This window comes from Podarcis raffonei, chromosome 1 (assembly GCF_027172205.1).
Source record: "Podarcis raffonei isolate rPodRaf1 chromosome 1, rPodRaf1.pri, whole genome shotgun sequence".
In the NCBI taxonomy this organism is placed as follows: Eukaryota; Metazoa; Chordata; class Lepidosauria; order Squamata; family Lacertidae; genus Podarcis; species Podarcis raffonei.
This window is the reverse complement of record NC_070602.1, coordinates 133,350,395-133,378,032: the sequence shown is the minus strand read 5'-3', so window position 1 is coordinate 133,378,032 and position 27,638 is coordinate 133,350,395. Positions and strand designations below refer to the sequence as shown.

The following is a 27,638-nucleotide window of genomic DNA, read 5'->3' as shown; positions in this document are numbered from 1 at the left end:
CTGCCCCCAGCGGGAAGCTGCTCCTGCTCACAACCCCTCCCCTCTGGGAGGAGGAGAGGCCTGTTGTTGTTTAGTCATTTAGTCGTGTCCAACTCTTCGTGACTGCATGGACCAGAGCTCGCCAGGCACTCCTGTCTTCCACGGCTTGTCTTTGTCCATGGAGTTTTCTTGGCAGGGGTATACTGGAGTGGCTTGCCGGTTCCTGCTCCAAAGAGAAGCCTAGCTAACTCCAAATAAACTTTCAGCTCATTCTGCTCCAAATATTGCAAACTGGCTCCAAACAGGAGTATCCACAGGAATATTTGGGTCGGGGGCAAGTAAATGCTCCAATTAAATAAACAAAACTTTAATCAGAAAACAAGTCTACCCTTTCTAGTACTGGTATATTTGGTAACTGCGTGGTAGGAAGGCCTGGCTAGACCTAACCTCTGAGAAACTTTGCTTGTTTCTGCTTTCCATCGATGGATCAACCTGGTATCTTTATGTGCTTTAGCACTGAAACCCTTAAGTCATTCCCCACTTCTCTTCACCCTCCAGTCCTTAATTACCGGTAATTGTGCTGCTGCCACAATTAATTTCACAGCCCTTCCCCTGTAATTTTCCTAAAAAGCAAGCAAACAAAACCCAAATACCAGGATAGGTGGTATAATAATGGTGGACTCTATTTGCATTTTTAAACAATTTTTAAAATCAAACTTTTCTACTTCCAACCCTTGCCAACACAGCCTCAGTGTATACATGAAGGAGTGTTTCCACCTCCACACTGAGGTCCTCCTCCGAGGGTCTTCTGCTGGTTCTCTCACTGCGAGAAGCGAAGTTACAGGAAACCAGGCAGAGGGCCTTCTTGGTAGTGTCACCCTCCTTGTGGAACACAGTTGTCAAGGAGATAAAGAACTACATAACTTTTAGAAGACACCTGAAGGCAGCCCTGTATCAGGAGGTTTTAAATGTTTGATATTCTACTATGTTTTATATGTGCTGTAAGCTGCCCACCTAGCAGTTCAAAAGCACATCAAGTGCAAGTAGATAAATAGGTACCGTTCTGGCGGGAAGGTAAACGGCGTTTCCGTGCGCTGCTCTGGTTCGCCAGAAGCGGCTTAGTCATGCTGGCCACATGACCACATGAGCTGCATGCCGGCTCCCTCGGCCAATAAAGCGAGATGAGCGCTGCAACCCCAGAGTCGGTCACGACTGGACCTAACGGTCAGGGGTCCCTTTACCTTTAAGCTGCCCAGAGTGGCTGGGGAAACCCAGCCAGTTGGGCGGGGTATAAATAATAAAGTAGTAGTAGTAGTAGTAGTAGTAGTAGTTACACCTGATGCTCACACAGCTCTTCCAAGCCCTCATTTCCTCACAGCACCTTCAACACCCACACACCGCAGGCCCTTGCAGTTTACCACAGACTCCGCTCTCCCTCAACAGTTTACCCCCCCTCCTACAACCTCTCTGTCAACTGCTGCTGCCAGTCCCAGAGTAAAGCGGGGTGGAGAGGAGGAAGCCTTTCTCCCCTTCACCCCACACCACCACTGCTGGCAGAAGGAAGTGTGCATTTTGAAACAACAAATCAAGAATGCAAAGGCTTGCCTGGACTGGAACACCTGCCCATTCACACATACACATACATACATTCATACATTCATACATACGTACATATATAATTTTATTTGTATGCCACCTTTCCACAGTTCAAATGATGCTCAAGACAGCTTACAATATGAAAAATAATACATAACTACAACATAACTATTGCTACTTTTACAATAAATTAAACATTTAAAAAATCCACAACCAAACGGAATAATTTCCACATAAATCACAACAAAATCTAAAACAAATATACAAAAAACCAACAGCAACAACCCCACACCCACAAACAGCACCCCTACCCAGTTTTTGTAGCTGGAGTCAGTCACGACCCCACCCCCACCCTGGCCAGGCGGGAAAGGGTTGCTAGGCAGGGAGCAAGACTCACAGCCAAGTATGGCACATTAACTCAGCCCCGGGCTTCCCTTGCCCGCTTGTGCATGCCTGCAAGTGAACAAGGGAGCAGGTGGGGTGGGAATATAGGAAGGCCGGCCTGGGCCACTGCTTTGCTCGCTTGCTCCACTTGCTGTGATGCTGCAGTTTGCAGGGCCACCTACTGGCAACCATGCAAACGGTAGCATTACAAAAATGTTATATAGTAAGAAATAAGACCTGAGTTAAAAAGGTCATGTTCTCATGTCTTTGCTGCTACCTTTTGTTTCTGGGCTCACACTCACAGCTTCGCTTATATTCTGGAGATCTGAATTGTTTCCTGTGAGGCACCAGTCACTTCTCCACTACAGAAGACCAACTTAAAAACAAACCAAAAGTATAGACAATTGATGTTTCTTTCTAATCTTCTGCCGGTACAGAAATTTGAGACTCAGTATGCACTGTACTTTTAAGGCACATTCAAAGCACATTCTTTCCCTCAAGGAATTCTGGACACTGTAGTTTCTGAAGGGTTGCTAGGAATTGTATCTCTGTGAAAGGTAGACTATAGCATCCAGAATTCTTTGAGGAAAAGATGGTGCTTCGAATGTGCTTCAAATATATGCTATGCACTGACTGCAAGTCTGACTGCAAGTCACATGTTCAAGCTGTCTCATCTCTCACTTCACTTGACAATTTGTAGGCTCAATTTATACAGGATATTGGTCGCAGGTAAAGTCCTGACATGGAATAATTCCAAACGCATCAAGCAAAAGCACAGCATCAGCCATCAGTGGTCCAGAAAACTTGTCCACCACCCTCGTTCTCAACCATAACTATCTATATAATATTAAGTAATTATTTACTCACAACAGTGGTGGAAACAGCCTCAAATAGATTACAATGCATCACATTTAAAACAAAAGGATTAAAACACAACAGTAAATAGAAACCAGAGGCCTTCCTTCTGGGCATAGTCGGCCAATTGGTGCCAAAGAAGGATAGAACTTTCTTTATGTATGCAACAACAGCAGCAAGAATACTTATTGCAAAGTATTGGAAGACACAAGATCTACCCACCCTGGAAGAGTGGCAGATGAAGGTGATGGACTACACGGAATTGGCGGAAATGACTGGCAGAATCCGAGACCTGGGAGAAGAGTTGGTGGAAGAAGATTGGAAGAAATTTAAAGATTATTTGCAGAAACATTGTAAAATTAATGAATGTTAAAATGATGTTGGATTGGAAATAAGTGGTATTAGCTACAAAGTTAATAAGAATATGCAAAAATGAATTGATAATGGATGAAAATATAGAGTTATAAAATGTTAAGATATAGAGTTAAGATAAATGAAAGAGTGTAAGGATTTGCTGATTTGATTATTTAAATGGGAATACAAGAAGGGGAGGTGTGAGGAGGTCAAAGAAACAAGCAAATGAGTTTTAAGTTATGAAAAATGGAATTGTTTTTAATTTTTTCTTACCTATTCATTTTTTGCATTTTGTATTTTTATTTTTATTTTTTATTTTTTATGTATTTTTGTATGTTTTCTTTTATCTCTTTCTTTTTATATGTTCTCTTTGTATTTTGTAAACTTTTGTCTTTTGTAAAATCTTAATAAATATTTTATAAAATAATAATAATAATAATTTCTGAAAATCCTCCATGCCCGTTATCTTGAAAGATAAATAATTCTAGAAAGTTTTCTTTTTTAAAAGCAAAACAGATACCTATGGGAAAGTACAAAACTGTACAAATTCATGAGCAATGGCAAAAATAGTAAGCTACAAACTGTTTTTCTTTTTGTGGAATCAAGACACCTGAGCTTCTGTTAATGTGACTCACTTAATTAAAATCTTTGTAAATAGGAAAAAAAACACAACAGTAAATAGCAATACAGACATTCAATATATAACAGGAAGAAATATAGAACAAATTTAATTTTTTCATTTATCATAAAATAGCAATCTATGTTAATCCCCCCCCAAAAAATTGTTATAATGATATAGCAAGTAGAAGAAGGTGGTAGGAATTGTCATACAGGATCAAAGCTCTTTCCCCAGTAATGGCAAGCCAGATAACTTGGCAAAAGTCCCCAGTCAGGTTGTGAATAAGGGACAGAGCTATACACTGCTCTGAAACCAACATCTGGAAATCTCATAGCTCCTAGTTTCATCATTCTTCATATCAGCCCTTTGTGGCTAACAAGTTGCCCTCTCTTGGCTCAAGTTAAGTAAATCTTGTTTATTTCTTTACTGAGGAAGCAATCAAATTTATTTGAGGAAAGAAGCTAGCAGGAAGAGGAATAAAAAAATCCTGAAATGGTAATGCTAGTTGCATTGTTCCCATGATTGCTCCCAGACATCACATTGTACAAACAAGATGAACGCTTGTTGAAGGAAAAGCAAGGAAGCCGCTGTGAGAAATGGGCAACCGAAACATTCCAAGGTATTTCAGTATGGCTTTAAACTAACAGAGTATTGCATGTCAGTGATATTGTGGGAGAGATACTTCCTTAAAAGCTCACTTTGCATAGAAACAGAAAAGCAATTGTCTTGCATCTTCATATTCATCCATTGTATCAAAGCCTCATTGGCAGCCTGTGGCCAAAGCTTGTGACACTATTAAAAGGGTTAGTTCATTTTTGCCTTGTGTAGGAGGCCAAGAAATGGCAATTATGTGACAAGTGAACAACATCATAGCAGAGTGCCATTTTCAGCCTGCTTACTTCAGTTCTCACACTACAGTTTGTGAGCACTTCCACCGAACAAAAGGGTTTGGTGTGTATCAGGTGAAGTGATTCAATATTGTTCACTGCCTCAGAGAAACACTGGAACTGTGCCAGATTCCATGTTGATGTCCAAATGGCAATGGTTGTGCAGAAATTCCATGTCACTTATACCTGTTTGTCCTCATACTGTCAGGACCGGCCCACCCATGAGACAAGCTGAGGCTACTGCCTCAGGCAGAAGGATCCACAGGGCAGCAGATCCTGATGTAGATCTTTAGTCCACCCCCTTGTTCCTGATTTAGAGTGCCACTTTGTGCTTTGCCGCAGGTGCTAAAATGTCTTGGGCTGACTGTTTACTGTGTACACAAACAGAAACACACACTTCCAGTGCTGCAGTAATAAAAACCAGCCATGAAATCGACTGGTGGAGTAGAACTCAGCAAACTTGAACAGGGACATAAAATATTGATTTTTTAAATGAGAGCGCTTAATAAAGTCAGTGTAATGGTATAAAGGGTGGTGAGGTTATCAGAAACATAACTAAACCCTCCATCTATAAACCTGATGGCTTTCTGCTGCTCCTACCTCATTTAAATTTAATTACATGTATTAATTGAGAACAAAGTGCTGTGAATGCAGATTTAATAACTCAGCTGCTTTAAATACAATGTTTCACAGGAAATGCCCAAAGACCTTTGCCCCCAAAGCAGCATATAAATAAATACCAATATAACATAATGTTTCCCCATTACTTGAATGTCTGTCTTTTCCCCCAGTGGGTCTAATAACAATTATATGGGCCTCCCCCATCAACATCACTGCTCCAATCAAAATGATATTTTCTGGCCATTAACACCAGTAGGCCATTGACCTAAAGACTGCAGTTATAGTCTGAATTCTGTTACTGCATTATGATAGCCATTTACGTTTACAAATATCTGAAGGGCCGTCACATGGAAGACGGAACAAGTTTCTTTTCTCCTGCTCTGCGGGATAGGACTTGAACGAATGGCTTCAAGTTACAAGAAGGGAGATTTCAACTAAACACATGGAAGAACTGAGAGCTGTTCATCAGTGGAACCGTCTCCATTGGGAAGTTGTGGACTCTCCTTCCTTGGAGGTTTTTAAGCAGAGGTTGGATGGCCTTCTGTCATGGGTGCTACAGCTGAGATTCCTGCATTGTAGTGGGTTGGACTAGATGACCCTTGGGTCCCTTCCAGCTCTACGATTCTATGACATAGAAATGCTTAGAAGGTACTTCTCAGGTGAACTGATAAACTGATGCTTTGAAAACTCTACTCAACAGTATGATATATTTATGAAACTTAAAATTCTGTTCTCTTTTTGCCTTATATTTTTACCACCTTTTTTTCTAACTTCCATTGCACTAATTTCATTCTTCTGTTTAATTGAACAGCTACGATCAGGTATTGCACATGTGCTGGATTCAGATTCAGCATTGCCTCACCTGTTGCATGCTGCATGTCCACTGTGGCTTTTTGCCCAGCACTCCTCTTTGTTTTTCCCCTTGTTCAGCATGAAATTCATACTTGGCTGGTACACAGCTGGGAGGCCAGAAAGGAGCGGCAGGAGGAGGTTGGTAGTGCAGGGTTCTTTTATTTAACAATCCTTCTTTAATACAACAGCAGCTTTGAAGCACTAAGGCTCAGTTTACAATGTGACAGCATCTTCTAAAGTAGGCTTTAAAGATAAAACATTCTACAGTGGAACCTCGGGATATGTACTGTCCTCCTACGAACGCTTTGGGTGGAGCAAGCTTGTTTTCTCCTGCTCTGGAGGGTAGGATGTGAATTAATGGCTTCAGGTTACAAGAAAGGGGATTCCAACTAAACATCAGGAAGAACTTTCTGATTGTAAGATCTGCTTGACAGTGGAACAGACTCCCACGTGAGTTGGTGGACTCTCCTTCCTTGGAGGTTTTTAAACAGCGGTTGGACGGCCATGTATGATCTAGTTGAAATTCCTGCATTGCAGGGGGCTGGACCAGTTGACCCTTGCAACCCCTTCCAGCTCTACAATTCTATGATTCTATGATTCTTCAATTCTGTTTAACATTTCTTAGTCTATACAGCTGATCACAAATCTTTTACTGACCTCTTGTATGACTGATTACTGCAAGCTATGCTTGATGAAACTTCTTTCTCAATATGAGATGGACATTTGAGGATGGTAAATAAAACAACTACAGTTCAGGACAACTGCAGGAAATGACTAGCTACTTTTCACACTAGCACTTAAACTCAGAGGTGCCATCAGTATTTCATTTAATCTTTAAATGCCATTAGATAAGGATACACAGAACAGCACTTATCATCTCTCTCACACATTGGCCTCTAGAATATGAACAGTCTACTTGTTTTCCCAGACTATTTATGCCAGATTGCTGTATTTGCCCTGGCTCTGAATACACTACTGTACTTATTGTTTTATTGTATTTTTTATGATTTGGGGTGGGGTGGGGGTATTCAGCTATGTTTTACTCAGAGTAAACCTACTGAAATTAATTTCAATACAGTGGTACCTCGGGTTACGAACTTAATTCGTTCCGGAGGTCTGTTCTTAACCTGAAACTGTTCTTAACCTGAGGTACCACTTTAGCTAATGGGGCCTCCTGCTGCCACCACTGTGCGATTTCTGTTCTCATCCTGGGGCAAAGTTTGTAATCGGAAGGTACTACTTCCGGGTTAGCGGAGTTTATAACCCGAAGTCTTTGTAACCCGAGGTACCACTGTAGATCTGTAAAATGTATTCGAATACAACCTATTGTTATTAACTGTCTTGATACTTTTTATGAAAGGCGGTGTAAACAAACAAATAAACAAAAACTTTAACCAAGTCCCAGCAGCGAGCTGAGATAACAAACTTCAGTCTTATCAGGATTAAGCAGTTGAAAAGACTGTTCACTAGAAGTTTAGATGACTTGCCCAAACTGGAGCATTACTCAATAGGTTGTCTAAATTTATTATACACTATTGTGCAACCTTTTCAATTTTTTTAAATCAAGGTGTACAAGACCTCTGAAGATTATTGAAGCATGAATGTTTAATAATGCTTCTGCTAGCAAAAGCCCAGTTGCCTCAGAATTGAACCGTACGTGGATGAAGTTCTACTATGGACAATTTTTTCACTTAATTAAAGAGAGAGGCCCTGAAACACCACATGGATAATCACACCTTGTTGTTGTTAATAACTACCTGGAACATGAAGTGGTAGATTAGCAACGCACATTTTTTATGAGGTCCCGCTCCCCCGCCATATTGTCAGGGTACATTTGACCTCACTTGTCAGTGAAGTGTCCAAGAGTTGCTTGGAAATGAACACTTTTCTGAGAAGTTATTGGGATCCTCTAGGGAACAATGTTGACATACCCAAATCATACCATGTTGACGTCCCACTTGAAATACTTAGTTCCTGCATTTATAGTCCTTACTTCTATTTACATCCTCCCTTAGAACAAGCAATCTTGGATGAATAAAGGCTACTAAGCATTCCTTGAATTTCTAGTCAAACCACAAGTGTTTCATTCCCCATCCCTCAGCCATTTTGTTCCAAATGCTCTTGATTCGGTCCTTTGATATCTTGTTCCTTTAGGATTCTTTTTTATTTCAAAGTCTGCAAGTCACCCGCTCAGCCATATCTTTATTGAGAGTATAACAAATTTATACTCAGAAAAATCTAGGCCTTAACAGAGATATATGAGGTGATGAGCTTTCTTCTCTGTCACCAAATGTAAATATTGTAAGGTTTAAATGAGGCAAAGTTTAGAGAAGTAAGTTTAGGGTTTATCCACACTTACTTTTGCTCTGTTCTTTCCAGGCATGGTTTGTGCTTTAAAGCTCTGTGTCCAAGCAACCCTCTCTTTTTTTGCTCTGGAGCTTTCACTGTGAGACCCACTCTTCAAAGCTAAAATGGAGCAAACACAGCACTCCTCAGAAAACCCGATGTTTGCTCCAATTGAGCTCTAAAGAGTGGGGTTTTGCATGGAATGAGTGCAGAGCTTTTAAGCATGGGCCTTTGCCTGAAAAGAGTGGGGCAAAAGGTAACTAGTGTTACAAAAGGCGTGTGCCACCCCACTCCCTGCAAGTTTCCTGGGGGTTCTAGGCACTCACCCAGGGTCTGTGTTTCTTTGGAGAATTGAGACACAGCGGAGACTGTCGTAGCCTTAAGAAATATGGTTTGTTCACCTATTTACACCTTTCGTCTACATAGAGGGACTACAGATCTTACAGCATGGTCATTCCAAGAGGGACTTGTCCCCCACAGCAGTGCAGCCAGCCTACAGCCATCCTGCCCAAGATGGATCCCAGTCTTTTCCTCTACCTTCTTCCTCCCATAACACCTTGCTCCAAAAACTCCCTTTTCCTGTCACCTCAAACACACAGTTTCCCTGGCAACCTTCCAAACCCCCAGGCTCTGTTCACACCTCAGGGCAAGGAGGAAGGGCTGCTCTCTTGCCCTGTCAGTGGCCCTGTATTGTTTCTTAATGGCCCTAGCTTGGCCAGGTCGTTTTGCATAGGCTAGCTCAGGAATTCCTCTGCAGCTTGTATTTCTCCCAAATGATTAAAATCCTACCATTTATTAATTTCTAGAGTCTAGCCGCCCTCCAAATCTGTAACACTATGGATAAATGCTTAGTCTAACATTAAATGTGAAGTACAAATATTGACACCTATCACATAACTATTTCATGGTACTGTGCTGATGCAATATTTTGTCTAAAATATTATCTCCTGCTTACAAATCCAGGTTTTCTTCAGGAAGTTCCTGCCCAGCTTGTAAGTATATCTAAGGTTGGATTCTCTTCTAAGCATTCTTACTGGGCAGTAAGACAGAGACACTCCTGGGTTTGGAGGTGAGGAAAGGAATTTGGAATTAGGCTGTAAAGCTCTGCTATGAGCTAACGTTAAATAGCCTTTGTCAAATTCATTGCTGAACTAATTTAAATGGTGGCTTATTGGTTCCTTGAATTTTGATTTAAATTGCTAGGCTACTGGCAAGTTTTGGCAGCAATGTGTTCTCCAGCCGTTTGCATCTATGGTAAGACAGTGTAATAGCCAGCATGTTAGTTTGGTAATTGTTTTCTCCTATTGATTTTATATCTCCCATATTTCTCTGAGACATTTCTTAACAGCGCTCCTAAATTTTGCATTGGATTATTCAAGACATGATGACCATCCCTGCCTCCGATGGTATTTTATGCATCAGTCCAACAAAGAGCTTGGAAAGCAGTTCATGCTTCAGAATGCTTTTCTAGAGCAACAAGTCAATCATAACAGTAGAATAATAATTATTATTATTCCATTATTCTATTATTATTCTATTAACACATCTCATGTCAACATTATCCATACAGTGGTACCTCGGGTTAAGTACTTAATTTGTTCCGGAGGTCCATTCTTAACCTGAAACTGTTCTTAACCTGAAGCACCACTTTAGCTAATGGGATCACCTGCTGCTGCCGCTGCGCCACCGGAGCACAATTTCTGTTCTCATCCTGAAGCAAAGTTCTTAACCCGAGGTACTATTTCTGGGTTAGCGGAGTCTGTAACCTGAAGCATATGTAACCTGAAGCGTATGTAACCCAAGGTACCACTGTATTTTATTCAAGTTGCTAGAGTCCATGATAGAAATTGTCATATCTATATTTTATCCCACGTTTTGGAGACAACTTAAAATTAGCTTGTTGTCAATTACTCTTCAACATCATGCTGGAATTCTGGAGAAAAACAATATCTAAAGCAAAACCCTGATTCCTTCTCTAAGTATCAATTTATCACACTGTTGTAAAAGAGGGCAGTTGCCAGTACCAGGGTGTGCTTTTTGCTATCAGAATACGAATGGGATTGTATGAAAAAGCACTCATGTGCATAGAACGAGCAGACTTTTGAACAGACGTATATTTCATAGCACTAAAGCAATACTGAACAGCCTTGCCTAGTCTAATGAGTAAAGAGAAAGTTTAAGGCTTTCATTCAAGTGCCCCCCGTTTCCATCCTTTAGAGATGAGGTGATACATCAAAATGGGGGGCGGGGAGTGTTTAAGAACTATGTATGCATCTTTGGGGAAATATGCATACCATTGTTTTGATGTGATTTCAGAACTCCCATTTGCCTGTTAATCCCCTTTACTTCAACTGAATCCAACAGTTCCAGTTCTAATGTGTTCTCAGTGACCTATTTTACTGTAACCTCCCATGGGATTTGGGCTGCTCTGCTTTGCACAGACTTACTAGGATTTTTGTTGCAAGTTTCAAAGATGGTTATGGCAAACTGCAGAATTAGATATCTAATTCTGGTGTGTGTGTGTGGGGGGGGGGGAATTGGCAAGAGGGCTGTCTAAGCTAAAAATACCCATGAATACATTAACAAATCTTTCTCAGTAGCAAAAATATTTTCCTCTTGTGCATCATACTCCTGCTCTTGCCAGGCCATTCTCATTTCACAGGCAGCAATTGTTCAACTGTCAGAAAAGGCTGTCTGCCAAAGGTTCCACAGGAAGTAAATAGCAGCATAGAAGAAGTAATGAAGGCTTCATTGATCCTGTTCCAGGAAAAGACAGGACATAAACAGTATCCCAAGCATTCTTATCTCCCCATAGATTTTTTTAAAAGGAGATTTTATTGATTTTTAAAGCTACACAAATAAGCAATCCTAGAAATAAAATTGTGTTTCTGGGGCATACCAACCAATCAACTATCTGTTTTAAAATAATGATGGATGGCAGTCAGTTGAGGTGACACAAAAATATATTGGGAGATATAGAAGGGAGAAAGTGCATTTTCCTCTGTTCTAGTACTAGAACTTTAGCTTATCCAATGAAGTTGAATGTTGGAAAATTCAGACAAAAGCAAGTACACCTTCATACAGTGTGTAGTAAAATGATGGAATCTGCTCACGCAAGATGTAGTAATAGCCATCACATTGGACAGTGTTAAAAGGATTTTAGACCAATTCATGCATGATAAAGCTATCAGTGAACACTAGTCCTGCTAGTTGTGTCTTATCTCCAGAACAGGAGAGGTTTTGCCTCTGAATACCAATTACTGGGGAACATAAGTGGGGAAAATGCTGTAAGGTAGAAGGACCATGCAGCCCTATGATCATTGGATCAGATTCACTTGCTATTTTTAATCAGGACAGAATCCTTGCTAGTATTGTATCTAGGTTTCTATATATGGAACAATTCCCTTCCCTCATGTTGTGAGCCCATCATCTGCAGACTGAACTGATACAGGCCAGACAGGTTTGCCACTTGAGTGCAAACTATGGCTAAGTATCTCTTTCTCTCACACATCTACAGATTACCTGTGAGCCTTTCCCCCTAAGGAAGCCTGACAAATAAAGAGTTTTTGGAGAGGCTTCACCAACATATAAGGTAGTAAAAAATAATAATATGATGATGATTTTTTTATATGCCGCCCATCTGACTGGGTTGCCCCAGCCACTCTTCGTGGTTTCCAAACATTAAAACACAATAAGACATCAAACATTAAAAGGCTTCCCTACACAGAGTTGCCTTCAGATGTCTTCTAAAAGTCAGATAGTTGTTTATCTCCTTGACATCTGATGGCAGGGAGTTCCACAGGGCGGGCGCCACTACTGAGAAGGCCCTCTGCCTGGTTGCCTGTAACCTTACTTCTTGCAGTGAGGGAACTGCCAGAGGGCCCTTGGAGCTGGATCTCAGTGTCCGGCTGAGTGATGGGGATGGAGACGCTCCTTCAGGTATGCAGGTCCAAATCCATTTAGGGCTTTAAAGATCAACACCAACACTTTGAATTGTGTTTGGAAACATACTGGAAGCCAATGTAGATCCTTTAGGACTGGTGTTATATGGTCCCAGCGGCTGCTCCCAGTCACCAATCTGGCAGCTGCATTCTGGATTAATTGTAGTTTCCAAGTAACCTTAAAAGATAGCCCCACGTAGAGCGCATGGCAGTAGTCCAAGCAGGAGATAACCAGAACATGTACCACACTGGTGAGACAGTGCACAGGCAGGTAGGGTCTCAGCCAGTGTACCAGATGGAGCTGGTAGACAGCTGCCCTGGACACAGAATTGACCTGCGCCTCCATGGACATCTGTGAGTCCAAAATGACTCTGAGGCTGTGCACCTGGTCCTTCAGAGGCACAGTTGCCCCATTCAGGACCAGGGAGTCCTCTGCCCGCCCGCCCCCTGCCCCCGCGAAAGAGTACCACAGTACCTCAAGGACCACCTCTCCCCATATGAACTGACCTGGATCCTGAGATCCTCATTGGAGGCCTTTCTTTATGTGCCCCCTCCATGAGAGGGCCAGGGGGGGCAACATGAGAAAGGCCTTTTTTGCAGCGGCTCCCCTTGTGGAATGCTGCTCTCCTCAGGCTTGCCTGGCGCCTTCATTACATCTCTTCGGCTCCAGGAAAAACATTCCACTTTTGAATAATAAAGCCATCTATAGCCTTTTAAACTGTGGGTGTTGGTATGAAGTAATTGTTTGTGTTTGGTTATTATGGTATGTATTTTTGTGTTTTTATATTGTGATGAAGGGTGGTATAGAAATTTAATAAAGGAGCAAACAAATTGTTATGTACTGAGTTGAATAGGATCCAAACTGCAGCAGTCTGATTGGTCCTAGAACAATAGGATCCAAAAGGCAGCAGTCTGATTGGTCCTAGAACAATAGGATTCAGAATGCAGCAGTCTGATTGGTCCTAGAACAATGCAGCAGCATGATTGGTTGGCAGGAACCACCCAATCATGTTCCAGATAGAAGTGAATCCACAACCTGATTGGCTTACAGTAGAATTCCGGAATTAGCCAATCATGTGCAGCCAATTGTGCAAATAATGTATATAAAGCAGATACTTTGAGGGGACATTCATTCATTCCTCCTCACCACTATGAGCTGAATAAAGAGCATGAAATCACTTTGCGACTCTGAGTATATTTCACAAATAATAAGGGAAACTTGGGCACAAATATTACATCTGAAGGCACGGAAGTTTTTAACGTTGGATGTTGTATTGTGTTTTAATTTGTTGGAAGCTGCCCAGAGTGGCTGGGGTAACGCCGTCAGATGGGCGGCAGATAAATAAGACAATTATTATGACTTTGAAGACCCCGCCCACAGGCTGCTGGCTATGCAAATAGTTTTAAGCGCCGCGAAAGCGCCACCAATCGCTCCATTTCCTCGGGTTTCGTTTGTTTCTTCTTGCCAGGGAAAGGGCATCGAGGCCGGGTGGGCACTGCAGGGAAGCGCTCCCTCGCCAACCCCCGCGACCTGAGGGGAAGAGCTCTCCTCTCAGGCTTCCGCGGCCGCGGGAGAAGGCGGGGAATGTGCGCGTGTGTATGCGCGCTGCGTGTCGGTGCGGAATACCGCGCCATTTACTTCTTATTATTTTACTGAAGTTATATACCGGCGCGATGTCAAAACCGAAAAGATGAGAGGATTTTCTTTTCCTGGCAGATCCCCTGAAAACTACGCTTCCCAGGAAGCAACGGGCCCTTTCCTGATTCTCCCCCCCCCCCCCGGGACGGGGCTTGGGCCTGGAACGATATGCGGGATCTATAGAGGTGGGGGAGTGTTTACGCGTCTCTGAGGGGAGGAGAGCGACGGCGGAGAGGAGAGCCACGGTTGGGGAGCGTCGGCGCGGGGGCGGGGCTGGCGCGGACGTTGGCCGGTTCCGCGGCGGCGGTGGGCGGCGCGTTCGGAGCCAGTCCGGGCGTCGGGGTTTTGCGAGCCGCGGTTGCCTGAGGCCCGGCGGCGTCGCCGCCTTTCGTGTGTGTGTTCCGTGCGCGTTTCTCTTTCCGGCGTGTGTGCGAGGCGTTCCTTGTCCCTGCGTGTGTTCCGGGGGCCCTTTCCTGACAGAAGGCGAGCTGACAACAGCGCGGCTCGGCGAGTGAGGGGCGGGCGGGCGGGCGCCTGCCCGCCTGCCTCGAGGGTGGTCGCTCTGCGGCGGGGACGCTCCGTGGCCGCTCCGCCCCCCGCCATGAACTACCAGCACCTCCAGCAGCAACAGCAACTGGCCAACTCGGCGGCCATCCGGGCGGAGATCCAGCGCTTCGAGTCGGTGCACCCCAACATCTACTCCATCTACGACCTTCTGGAACGGGTGGAGGAGCCGGCGCTGCAGGGCCAGCTCCGGGAGCACGTCATCGCCATCGAAGGTGGGTGACGCGGCTGGAGTTGCAGCTGCTGGTGGTGTTTATCTCTCCCCCTCCCCCCCCCCGTGTTTATCTCTCCCCCTCCCCCCCCCGGTCTGCCCCGATTCGGAAGCGAGCCCTTCTGCGCTCACCGGAGTGTCAGCCTCACCCCCAAAGAAAGATCGCCGCTGTGCCTCTCCCTCCGCCTGTGACGATTGCCAGCCTGCTCACACCGGTAGTTACTTGCGGAGCAAGCCCCGTTGAGTGTAGCGAAACTTGTTTCTGAGCGATGGGTCGCGAGATGGCCCACTGGCCTCTCCCTTGCTCTTATAGTAATACCACAAAAATGTATAGCACTCTTAGTGTGTGCAAAAGCACTCAAGCTGTCCTGATTCTTGCAATAACTGTGTAAGGTACAGGTGAAACTCGAAAAATTAGAATATTGTGGAAAAGTTCGTTTATTTCAGTAATTCAACTTAAAAGGTGAAACCAATATATGAGATAGACTCGTGACATGCAAAGGGAGATATGTCAAGCCTTTAATTGTTATAATTGTGATGATTATGGCGTACAGCTGATGAAAAGCCCAAATTAACAATCTCAGAAAATTAGAATATTAAATGAAATCAGCAAAACAAGGATTGCAAATAGAGGAATATTGGACCTCTGAGAAGTAGAAGCATGCATATGTACTCAGAACTTGGTTTGGGTCCCTTTTGCATCAATTACTGCCTCAATGCGGCGTGGCATAGATGCTATCAGCCTGTGGCACTGCTGAGGTGTTATGGAAGACCAGGATGCTTCAATAGCAGCCTTCAGCTCTTCTGCATTGCTCGGTCTCATGTCTCTCATCTTTCTCTTGGCAGTGCCCTATAGATTCTCTATGGGGTTCAGGTCAGGCGAGTTTGCTGGCCAATCAAGCACAGTAATTCCATGGGCGTTGAACCAGGTTTTGGTACTTTTGGCAGTGTGGGCAGGTGCCAAGTCCTGCTGGAAAATGAAGTCAGCATCCCCATAAACCTCGTCTGCGGAAGGAAGCGTGAAGTGCTCCAAAATCTCTCGATAGATGGCTGAATTGTCCCTGGACTTAATGAAGCACAGTGGACCAACACCAGCTGATGGCATGGCTCCCCAAATCAACACAGACTGTGGAAACTTCACACTGGACTTCAAGCATCTGGCATTGTGTGCCTCCCCATTCTTCCTCCAGACTCTGGGTCCTTGGTTTCCAAATGAGATGCAAAGGTTGCTCTCATCAGAAAAGAGGACTTGGGACCACTGAGCAATAGACCAGTTCTTTTTTTCTTTAGCCCAGGTAAGACGCTTCTGACATTGTTTCTTGTTCAGGAGCGACTTGACAAGAGGAATACGACATTTGAAGCCCATCTCCAGGATCCGTCTGTGTGTGGTGGCTCTTGATGCACTAACTCCAGCCTCATTCCGCTCCTTGTGAAAGTCCCCAACACGTTTGAATGGTCTTTTCCTGACAATCCTCTCCAGGCTGCGGTCATCCCTGCTGCTTGTGCACCTTTTTCTTCCACACTTTTCCCTTCCGCATAACTTTCCATTAATATTCTTCAATACATCACTTTGGGAACATCCAACTACTTCTGCAATTACCTTTTGAGGCTTTCCCTCCTTATGGAGGGTCTCAATGATGGCTTTCTGCACAACTGTCAGGTCAGCAGCCTTCTGCATGATTGTGCTTCCTACTGAACCAGACTGAGAGACCATTTAAAGGCTCAGGAATCCATTGCAGGTGTTATGGGTTGAATAGCTACTGCACCTTTTCATAATATTCTAATTTTCTGAGATTGTTAATTTGGGGTTTTCATCAGCTGTACTCCATAATCATCACAATTATAACAAATAAAGGCTTGGCATATCTCCCTTTGCATGTCATGAGTCTATCTCATATATTAGTTTCACCTTTTAAGTTGAATTACTGAAATAAATGAACTTTTCCACGATATTCTAATTTTTTGAGTTTCACCTCTATGTCGGTGCCGTCACCGTACTGAGACAGATAGGGGTTGGCCCTAAGGTGAAGAAAGATTAGAGGCGCCAGGGCTTCCTTATTTTAGTTCTCAGTTCTCAAGCACTGAACTGCAATGAGGGGTCAGGTGCTTCCCAGTCAGAGACTGGAAAAGCTCTTTTATTTGCTGTGAGTTCTCCCTACCTTTTTAATAGAATGCCATGGAGTGTCTTGCTGTGTGGTCTGCATAATGCTGATCTGATAAGCTAGACTGATTCCCTAACTGTTCTATCACATTAGTTTGACGGACCTGTAAAATACTGTGAAGAAATACTTAACAGAACATTTTTTTAAAAAGTTTTCAGGGGAGGGTCTTAAGGGAGGAGCACCTTGGAAATAAATAAATAGTGCTTCTTTAGAAATGCAGCTGCTTCTTGGAAGTGCAAAGTACACATGTGGTGTTTTGATGTTGCATATCAGACATGAGCCTGCACACTACAGCCTCTTGAGGCAGGCTGTTGCTTGCCTGTCTTACTGTGCAGCCTAGTTAGCAAGTCCCTAGAGAATTAGTATTGCTCTGCAAAGCCTTTAGGATGTCTTTGGTCCTGGTCAGGTTGCAAAAAGACCAGCTGGAAAGGAGTTATTGGACTATAGAAAGGAGCCTTATAGTTTGATGAGTATTGGAAAGTGTGGCTGTTCCAATGCCTTTTTTGGTTGTTTGGATTTCTAGTATATCATTTTAGCATATAAGCATAATATAAATAAATAATATTTAGTTGTTGCTTTTTAAATGAGCAGGAATGCAAGATACCTCTAACATTAACATATTTTTTGTTGCTCTCTCCTATTATAAAGGAGAAGAGGGCAGAGGCTTCGAAGAGTTACTTGCATAGCCATATTGCAGAAGCTTAATCTAATCCTCCAGTCTTTAGACTGAGCAGGTGATATCTACTTGCTGTCTCATGAGCAAGTAGTTCAATTAAACCAAATATTCTTAGAATCATTAAGCTTCCTCTTGTTGGCTATGTCAGTGCATTATTGGCAAGGAGTGGTTTATATTCTGTATGGTATTTGTCCTGATTTGTATGGTATGTGGGTTGGATTGAAGTATTCTTGTTGTAAATTTTAATGCATTTTCATTAATCTAAACTAATTTCCTCTTTACTACTCCCCCCGTCCCGTCACATGATCTTTTATCTGACCATTTCCTCCCTTGAGAGTTATTGGATAAAGTTTATTTGCATAGTCTCACTGTTCAGGTATAACAGATAACACCTCTGAAATTCAACTAGTGTGTTATTAATTATATTTAGAAGTTGGTAAGTTTAGTGCTTGCTGACTGTAATGTTCCACTTGTTCCTTTGGATCAGGATTCCTTCTCAAATCTTTGCTTAGCTGCATATGTTTTTGTGTTTTAGTATATGATTTTCATGCATCAGTTTGGAATCCTGCAGTACAACCACTTCACCATCTTTCTATGACAGTGCCTAGTCACAAACACAAATATGTACAACTTTGAGCCTTCACATTCTTAAGTCTGCCTTTTTTACATTTTCTACATGTGATATAAGAATATATGATAGGTTGTAATCTTTCTGATGTGAAAAATGTAGCACTTCATCTTTTTGCTTTGCTTAGTATTTCAAACCGGTGTTCCTGAATTTGCAAGAAAGAATATGGTTGTTTTTTGTTTCTTTGGGGAGAAATATGTGGTAATTATATGGAGGCATGTTATAGTGATTGCTGTTGAACTGAAGGGAGCAGTAGGGGTCAGGGTGTTTATCCATTTGTAAATTAAAGAAATAACATTTACGTTACACTGATATTGGATAGCGGTAATAGGCCATAATTTTGTGTCTGGAAATACTTTGAAATTTATCTGTTAAAAGTGTTTTAGTATTAGGTACTGTATTGGCAGTTATCAATGTAGTTTAGCTCACTATACAGTGGTACCTTGGGTTAAGAACTTAATTCGTTCCGGAGGTCCGTTCTTAACCTGAAACTGTTCTTAACCTGAAGCACCACTTTAGCTAATGGGGCCTCCCGCTGCCGCTGCACTGCCGGAGCACGATTTCTGTTCTCATCCTGAAGCAAAGTTCTTAACCCTAGGTTATTTCTGGGTTAGCGGAGTCTGTAACCTGAAGCATCTGTACCCTGAAGTGTATGTAAGTGTATGTAACCCGAGGTACCACTGTACTGTTCATTGGTGGCTAGTTGCAGACTCTTCAGGAAGTTAACAGTAGAGAATAAGGCTAGCTATCTTGTCCTGTAAGTTACTGGCTGGTGACAATTTAAACTACCTGAATATAGCAGGTATCCGACTTAAACATTTCAACATCTGAAATGCCACTGATTTGGGGGGGAAAATGTGACTAGACACTGTTGTGGCACCCATAACGTAGGTTCCAGAAGCCATGTGGCAAACAGCTTTTCAGTCCCAGTTTCTAACACTGCTCTGATGTGATGGAAGAATGGGACAGATTCACGAGGCACTGGGGGCAGCAAAAATACAGTCAAAAGCACATGTGGCCCCTGTGCTATAGACCAGACAGAGTTGGAGAGGAGCTGTTTCCATTTTGCTATCCCCGAGATTGCTGTCAGGCATGTAATTTTTCAAAAGTAAAACAAAACCACAATATTAAAATAGGAATCAACATTGAATAGTTCAAGATGAGCATTTCAGGAAAAGGAAAGCACCATGTGCTTTGAAAATGATTGCAAATTCAGATTAAACAAATAAAATTCAATTAAACAAAACAACAGCTTTAAAATAAACCCAGAATGTATTTATTATTTTTAAACTTTAGGCTTTATGAATTTCTACATATTATACTGAACTATCCCTGAAGAGAGTTTACTATTCAATATATTGATGCACACAAATATTAGTATATTAAAGTGCAGCACTGACTGTTAATAGGCCTTGTGACAGAAAACTGCAACAGCTGCAGCAGCTCACTAGTGGCTAAAGCCTTTGAGATTACTCCAGAATAGACAAACAGAACAAATAAATGCAGATTAAGTTCATTGTTTAAAATACTCCATATACAGCATGTAAATTAGAGGCATATAAATTATTATTAATAAATTGTTGTTATGTATTAGAGAAATAACCTATCTCAAATTGTTAGAAGGCCAATTGTATTAAATATGAAACACAGTTGTTACCATCGTTAACATTCACATTGAATGCAAAATAATATTCACAGCACACCTGAGTGCTAAGTGTAAGAAAATTATTCCAGAGTGTACTGATGTGAGGCAATAGATTCAGATATCAAGAAAGACTATTTTTCCTTGGCTGCAAAAAAGAGAGAAAGGCAATCACCATCACAATACTCTAACCATTACAATAATCAATACTGCAATAATTCTAAAGCAATGTCTACCATATCATGTACACTCACTTGATATTCTAGATGAATGTCTGTCATACATACACCCCCTACCCTGCAACACAAACCACTGTGAAAACCAGCATGAGGAGAAGGAGATTTAGCAGCAGAGGAGAGAGCAGGCAATTGCCCCATGACAACTAATTATCCGTGGGGCTAAGTATATAGTTTCTCACTTCTTGAATGCTGGAAGTCTAAACTTGTACAAGACTCACAAAATATATGAAGCCAAACCATTTGCTTTATTTTTATACAAGATTATGTTAAGCTGCATAAAGTAAGCTACATAAAGAGGATATCATTTCTGCATGTAGGCAGTAATGCATGTAGGGTTTCCAGGAGGAAAACAAGCAGCTAGAATTTCTGCAATCATTGTTTCTCAACTCAGCACAGGTGGAGCAAACACTTTTGTCAAGGTCAACCAAGACATAATGCTTACATGCACTTCTAGCCAGGCTTGCTCCCAAGTCAGATTTTTTTTTTTAAAAGTGTGGGTATTTTTAGATATTACTAGGTAAACTCAAGATTTACCCAGTTGACTATTGAAAATGTAGTTTCTACGTGAATAAACTGCAGCCTGGCAGTTAAGATGCCACAAGAATAGTATTTTTGGTACTTACTTATTTTGCCATTTAGGTAGTGCTAGCATATATTGCGCAAAATTCCTTTCTGATTTTAGTGTGATTACACAAACACCCCCCACCTGTCTACCAATTCTTCTCAGAAATCAATTCTTGCCATCTAACCGAGAAGAAAGTTTTTAAAATAAATTTGTTTTATCAAATAAAATACTGCCCCTTCCAGTCGTTCTGACCCTATATAGAGAGGGCAGCACTTTTAAAAGCCAAGAGAATGTGGAGTAAATGAACAGGAAGGTACTCTGATGCAGGGTTCAAAATTAGCTGCACGCCAGGTGCATTTTGTGATTGGGGATTGGTAGATTGTGAGCACTTTGAGAAGCAAGTGAGATTGCTGGCAGCTCCCTTCGCTTTACTGCTTTGCGTCTTCCAAGTGCCGCTTTGCCTCCTCCCGCAAACATTTAAGTTCAAATTCTAGCACCATATTTTACTTACACATACACACGTATGCCCGTATTTGTAAATATTAATTATTCAAATGACTATTTTGGCCACTACTGCGGGGGCTGACCCCATTTATGTTTGTGGTGTCGAATCAAGAATTCTCCGTTAAACATCTGGCTAGTTCAGATGACAACCTTGAGCTAGGTTAAGAACTATGAGAACTGAAAGAAGAAAAGTAAACTTTATCCACGGACAGTCTACATATATATTGGCTTATTCTTATCTTTTTTTTCTTAATGGTGACACGGACCATTCATAACGTAAGAATCTTCTTCACAACTGTGAGCAGGGCAGTGCGGGGGGGGGGCAGTGAACACAAGTGACAACAATTAACTATAGCAGTGTTCACTGCTCCTGCCCAGGCTGCACAGTAAAACCACTTTGGTTCCTGAAATTCATTCTGATTGTGTAGATGAAATATAACTGATAGAATTCTACAGAATCTACTTTCCGGAGGTTCGTGGAAAGAATGTTTCCCATCCCTTCTTCCTGCCCACTGCAGTCACTTGTGCCTTTTGAGGGTTGGGACAAAGTGGGTTGGTTTGCAGGGGTTACTGTGGGAGGGGGAAATGACCCCCAAACTGTGTGATTTTGTGCAATTCCCATCCCCTTTTGCCCCACCACACATTGTTCAGAAAGGGCCCCCTTATACTCTGGAAAGGCTTTTCAGACATAAATGTGGCTGAAGCATGTGGGGAGGGACAGGAAACTTCTTCCATGCACCTTAAGAACCTTCCCCAAAGCCTCTTGAAGTTTTCCCATTCTTCCATCACTTCAGAGTACCTCCCTGTTCCTTACATTGCTGTACACACATCACACACTCTTGGCTCGTGTCTCTTTGTTGCTGTGAAGTGAGACTACCACATTCTTAAAATGTTCTTGCTGTTCAGTAGATATTGATGAATCATACGGTTAGATGTATTTCAGTTATGCCTTTTTTTAAAAAAATGTGAAGGGTTTGGAGACTAGTTCTTTGACCTTGAGGTAAAAGGTGCATTTTAAACAGTGTATCTGCTATACTACTAGATGACAGAAGTGCTGTGCAGTTGTCCAAGCATTGTAATAATTTGGCGAAAAAGAGGAGAAATACATATCTGAAGCGATGATTTTAACTCTAGATAACCAATTGTACTCTGCTACAACTTCAAATAGATTTTTATTCACTGGTGCTACTGTGACATAATACCAAGTTCTTTATTACTGACACACAGGTAACAAATAAGGTTGTGCTAAATTTAAAAATACTGTAGCTCCATTAGTCGAAACAAAATTTTAAAAAAAATCCTTTCAGTAGCACCTTAGAGACCAACTAAGTTTGTTATTGGTATGAGCTTTTGTGTGCATGCACAGTTCTTCAGATACCATCTAGCTCCATTAGTTGCATTCAGGTTGTAAGCGTGAAACACTTTCTTTACACTTGAAAAAAGCCAACTGCTTAAGTTTAAAGAATCACTTTTATTTAAGTTTTGCACTTTACATACTGTATAGATGAGTTCATTTACCATACTTTTCCATGTATAAGACAATATTTCCCCCCAAATTTTTAAAGTTTAAAATTGGGGGTTGTCTTATACACTGAATGTTGTAATTAAATATATAAATAAATACATGCTGCCATCCATATTCTTTCCCCCCAGCCTCACCTCACTATTGGCCTCATGACAAATCCTAGTCTGGTACTCCCCCCCCCAGCAACCCCCACTCCGGACATTGTCCCTTCCACCCGGTTCCCTCAGCTGCCCTCTGGCTACCCAGACCCCCCCCCATTCCTCAAGCGCAATAAGTCAGGCAGCTCTGGCAGTCACAGCTCCTCGCAGCGGCGGAGGAATCCGCTCCGACGCTTGGGGCGGAGTGAGCCTCTGGAGTCTGCCTGCCTCCTCCCACTCAGCCGCCCTACAGCTGGGGGTGGGGGAGGCAGTGGGTGGACCGTTTGGGCCCAAGGGGCAGAGTGCAGTTCGCTCCCCTAGATGTTTGAGAGTGGAGCAGAAAAAGGCAATTTGACTTCTGCAGCATACGAATCCCCTCTTAAAGGGTTCTTTAGCTATGATTCTTGCAAGTGATACAACTAGTTACTTAGTATTGAATACATGCTGGATTGATAGCATGAATCAGATGTTTAATGACACTCAATATAACGTTCTACAGAAGAATAGTAGCCTGGGCATGTTACGAGAAAAGTACATGAAGATAAACATAAAGAGTGATGCTATAAGGATGTAAATATGTCATTAGGGTGGGATCCAGAGGATTTCTGCTTGTAGTAGTCTGTCTGGTCTTAAAGTGACTTGGGAAGAACCTTCTGATACATCTATCTTTAGCGGAGTCAGCGGTCAGCGGAGTTGCAACCCCCCAAAGTGCCTTCTCAGTGAAGGCACCCTGGCTTTGGAACAGCCTCTCCGCCAAAGTTAGGTTGGTGCTGACTCTCTCCATCTTTTGGCACCAGCTGAAGACTTTCCTCTTCTTCCAGGCATTTGATGCAAGGGCTTTTCAGTGGCAGATGTGAGAGAGATTAGCAGTTGTATCTTCTAATTATGTTTTTCTTGTCATAATGTATTTTACTATTGCTGTCCACTCTGATAAAATTTATGATTAAGGTACAGAGAGGGATTAAAAAATAAATTAATTAACAATGCTAAAGTGTTACAAGCTGCCCCCTGGCATCTGATGGAAAGGAAGGATACAGTTATTTGTTACTTCTTCATGGCTTCTTTTTTCTCTAAAGGTATTGATTAAGGTTGCAAGTAAAGTATGACGTTGCTATGAATGGTCCCTGTGCTTATTTTGCATATATTTAAGGTTAACTGAATTGTTGTTGTTACAGACTTTACCTTTTGCATTTCGTTGCCATTTAATCCTGATGTTTACACATTTTTCTCTACACCATCCTGTGTGTGTATGCATATTAAACATATTTGCAAACCTACCAACTGAGGTTAACAGTTCATATAGCTGATGAAGTAGCAGACTAGCCCAAGAGAGCTTGTGGCATAATAAATTGGTCAGTCTTTAAGGTGCCACAAGACAAACCATTGTTTGTTAAGATGATATATTATTATTAATAATAGAGGTTTTTAAAAATCACTTGCATCAGTTAAGAGCTGCAATAAATCCTTCATAAATCGTGTGTGTGCCCACAAACAGGGGGTATCCAAATCTAACTGGCGCAAAGGCATGGAAATTTTACATGTTCATTTGGGTGCTGGGGGAGCATTTAGAGTACCAGTTAGCTTGTGTCCCTGGTGTTACACATTGCTTGTTCCATTTCACTTATTTTCAGTAGTTTGATTTCCATGTGGATTTTAAAGTGGGGCACAGATGCACGTTTTTGTGTTTAATGCATGTGCATAATTATAAGTGTAAGATCACAGTAAATAATTCATGTCAGTTGGGGTCTTGCTGCTTATAATGAGTTCTCATGGGTAAACCTGGATTGCTTAGCTTCTTTCAGATACATGTAATACTTTATGCTTCCTATTGGGTAAAACTGACACAATCTCATCAGCTGTTAAGAATGAAATGGGAGAGAGTCCATAGAATTTCTAAATTTTCATAAAAGAAGAAGAAACGTTTGGACATGATATCCCGCCTTTCACTCCCCTTAAGGAGTCTCAAAGTGGCTCACAATCTCCTTTCCCTTCCTCCCCCACAACAAACACTCTGTGAGGTGAGTGGGGCTGAGAGACTTCAGAGAAGTGTGACTGGCCCAAGGTCACCCAGCAGCTGCATGTGGAGGAGTGGGGAAGCGAACCCGATTCACCAGATTATGAGACCGCCGCTCTTAACCACTACACCACGATGGGTCAGGTAACAAACACCAAACATATCAACCTGTTGGTTTCCAACACAGCTAGTAAGCTGATTAGAATCGTAGAGTTGGAAGGGACCCCCGAGGGTAATCTGTTCCAACCCCTCAATGCAGGACTCTTTTGTGCAAACCAATAACCCTGAGATAAAGAGTCTCATGCTCTACTGACTGAGCTGCCTCAGCTGTCAATATATGTTGGGTTCTCTTGTGATTCTCTAGTCTGTACAAACATGGGAATTCCAGAGAAGTAGCCCTGTTTTTGCTTCTGTAAACTAGTTGTGTTTTTAAATGTTAATTGTTCATTGGTTAAGAGCGGTGGACTGGTAATCTGGTGAACCGGGTTCACTTCCCTGCTCTTCCACATGCAGCTGCTGGGTAACCTTGGGCCAGTCACACTTCTCTGAAATCTCTCAGCCCCACTCACCTCACAGAGTGTTTGTTGTGGGGCAGGAAGGGAAAGGAGAATGTTAGCTGCTTTGAGACTCCTTCGGGTAGTGATAAAGCGGGATATCAAATCCAAACTCTTCTTCTTATTGTCACACAAATTTTATGGGCAAAATTCAGAAGATTGGATAACTGGAGACAGGATTTAAATGGTTGAATATGTGTTCAGGATCAACTGACAGAAGACTATCTTGCTATGTGCTGGTTTTAATGAACCAGTATGTTTAACACGTTGGTTTTAGGTTGGGAACCTCCAGCCACTGGGCCAAATTAGGCCTAATTTGATTCACAAGACTATTTCCTCAACCATGCCCATTTGTGACGTTGGGGACAGGGCAGGTGAAGACGTGATTGTAAACACCAAACTGGAACATTAACACCTACTTCCCATTGTTCCTTGACAAGCTATTTAGAAATTCTGTTGTGCAGCTCATCCCTGTCCAAAACGGGGATTGCTGTATGTGTTGAAATTGAATTTTTGTCGGGACAAAGTCTATTAAATGTTAGTACAGTTCCAGTTGTAGATACCTTGTGTTCAAATGGATGTTACTTCCAATTGTTTGGCTGAGACTTCCAAGGTAACTAGAACGAAGCTTCTAGTCAGAAAACAACCTAGTGATTGACAAGTTTTATGCAGATAAAAATATTTTTGTCTAATTGTGCAAATATTCTGCTGCCAACAACATTTGACTCCTGAAAATACCTCAGTTAAGTATAAATAACATATGTTGTAGCTCTGTCATCTCTGAGGTATATCTTGGCCATCTGCTATATCCGGAATTGGACTTGTGTTCTACATGCTGCAGAAATCTGTTCTCCCTAAATAACTTTAAGGAGTTGATAGCTAATAAGGTGGCCTAATTCAGAGTTTATCAGATGTATTACTGTAGATTAGCTATATCATTGCAATATAAAACAACTTGCATATAAGCAATTTTAGATCCAGGTATAAAATAATCTAGCCAAGCATGATACAGTACTATTCATGATCAGGGACCAAATGTTCCTCTCCTTAGACACTTTATTTTAGGGATTTTTACAATTATTTGTTTTACATGAGCACTTAATACTGATTTCGGGATACATTAATAGCTAGGTTCTCCTGACACATGGACTTGAAGCAAGGGATATTCTTTCCATGATGTATAGAAAATAGTATATGTGTTCTTCTCAGTCATTCTGAATATTATGCCCAGGAGTTAACTGAGTGTTAACTTAAAGTGTGTACACACATCCCTTCTTCAGCCTTACATTGCTACAGCACAACACTTTGTTTAGCCTGTTTCCCCCACCTTTTATGGAATTGGAATGTCTACATTATAATCTCTAAAAATTTCAGTCTCTATCTCTCTCACATACTGGTTTCATTTGGATGTCACAATAAACCATTGCTTATTGTGCTGTTCAGTGAAGGATGAGATATAAATAAAACAAAACAATTACCTTGGTGAATGGTTTTGACAGTCTGAATCTTGATGTATATCTAATCAGTATTTGATGTTTTTCCTTGTATTTTTATATGTTAAAATTTTGAATGAGTGTGTTTAAAATTTAGTACAGACAAAAAAAGTGTTTTTAATGCTACAACTCACTTATCTGGGATTAAATGCTGGTAGCTTGATTCTGGGTAAAAAAATACGTTTATGGAAAGGGGAAAGACTGGTTGCACAAGTAACCTTTCACTCATGCAATCATATGCCATGTGTGTATGTATAAAATGAGGGTTGTACACATGTTGTGGTTGTTACACTGGTAGCTAGTTACAGAGATTACATAGTTTAGGCATAAAATGAAAGCCAGATGCAAGATCCAATTGTTTCAGTTGAGTAAATGGTGCATGGTTTCAAGAACTAGAAATGTATGAGCCTGAAGATAAAAAGAAGCCAAGTCTAAGAATAATGCATATACATTCAAGTCTGCGTGCACACACACAAACAGCACATTCCTTTCAGACTTCAAGAAGTGACCTACATTTGGCTTGCTTCTGGCTATCTTGAACACCATCTGATTCTATCAGTGTGTTTTCTTTAAATGGAAAATATCTAGAGAATCTTATCATCCTTTCAACTGAATCAGCCAGAATACCTGAATTACACTGCGTATTGAGCA

At 41.8% G+C, this 27,638-nt stretch overlaps 1 protein-coding gene across 2 annotated transcripts in view; it reads left to right on the top strand.

Moving 5' to 3' along the window:
- Positions 1-14,575: 14,575 nt before the first annotated feature.
- AGAP1 (ArfGAP with GTPase domain, ankyrin repeat and PH domain 1) overlaps positions 14,576-27,638 on the top strand; it is a 326,368-nt gene continuing 313,305 nt past the window's right edge. For both annotated transcript variants that reach the window (XM_053362883.1, XM_053362876.1), the window contains exon 1: positions 14,576-14,852. In XM_053362883.1, the coding sequence (XP_053218858.1) occupies positions 14,675-14,852 (178 nt within the window). In that variant the 5' untranslated portion in view covers positions 14,576-14,674. The remainder of the gene's footprint in view (positions 14,853-27,638) is intronic.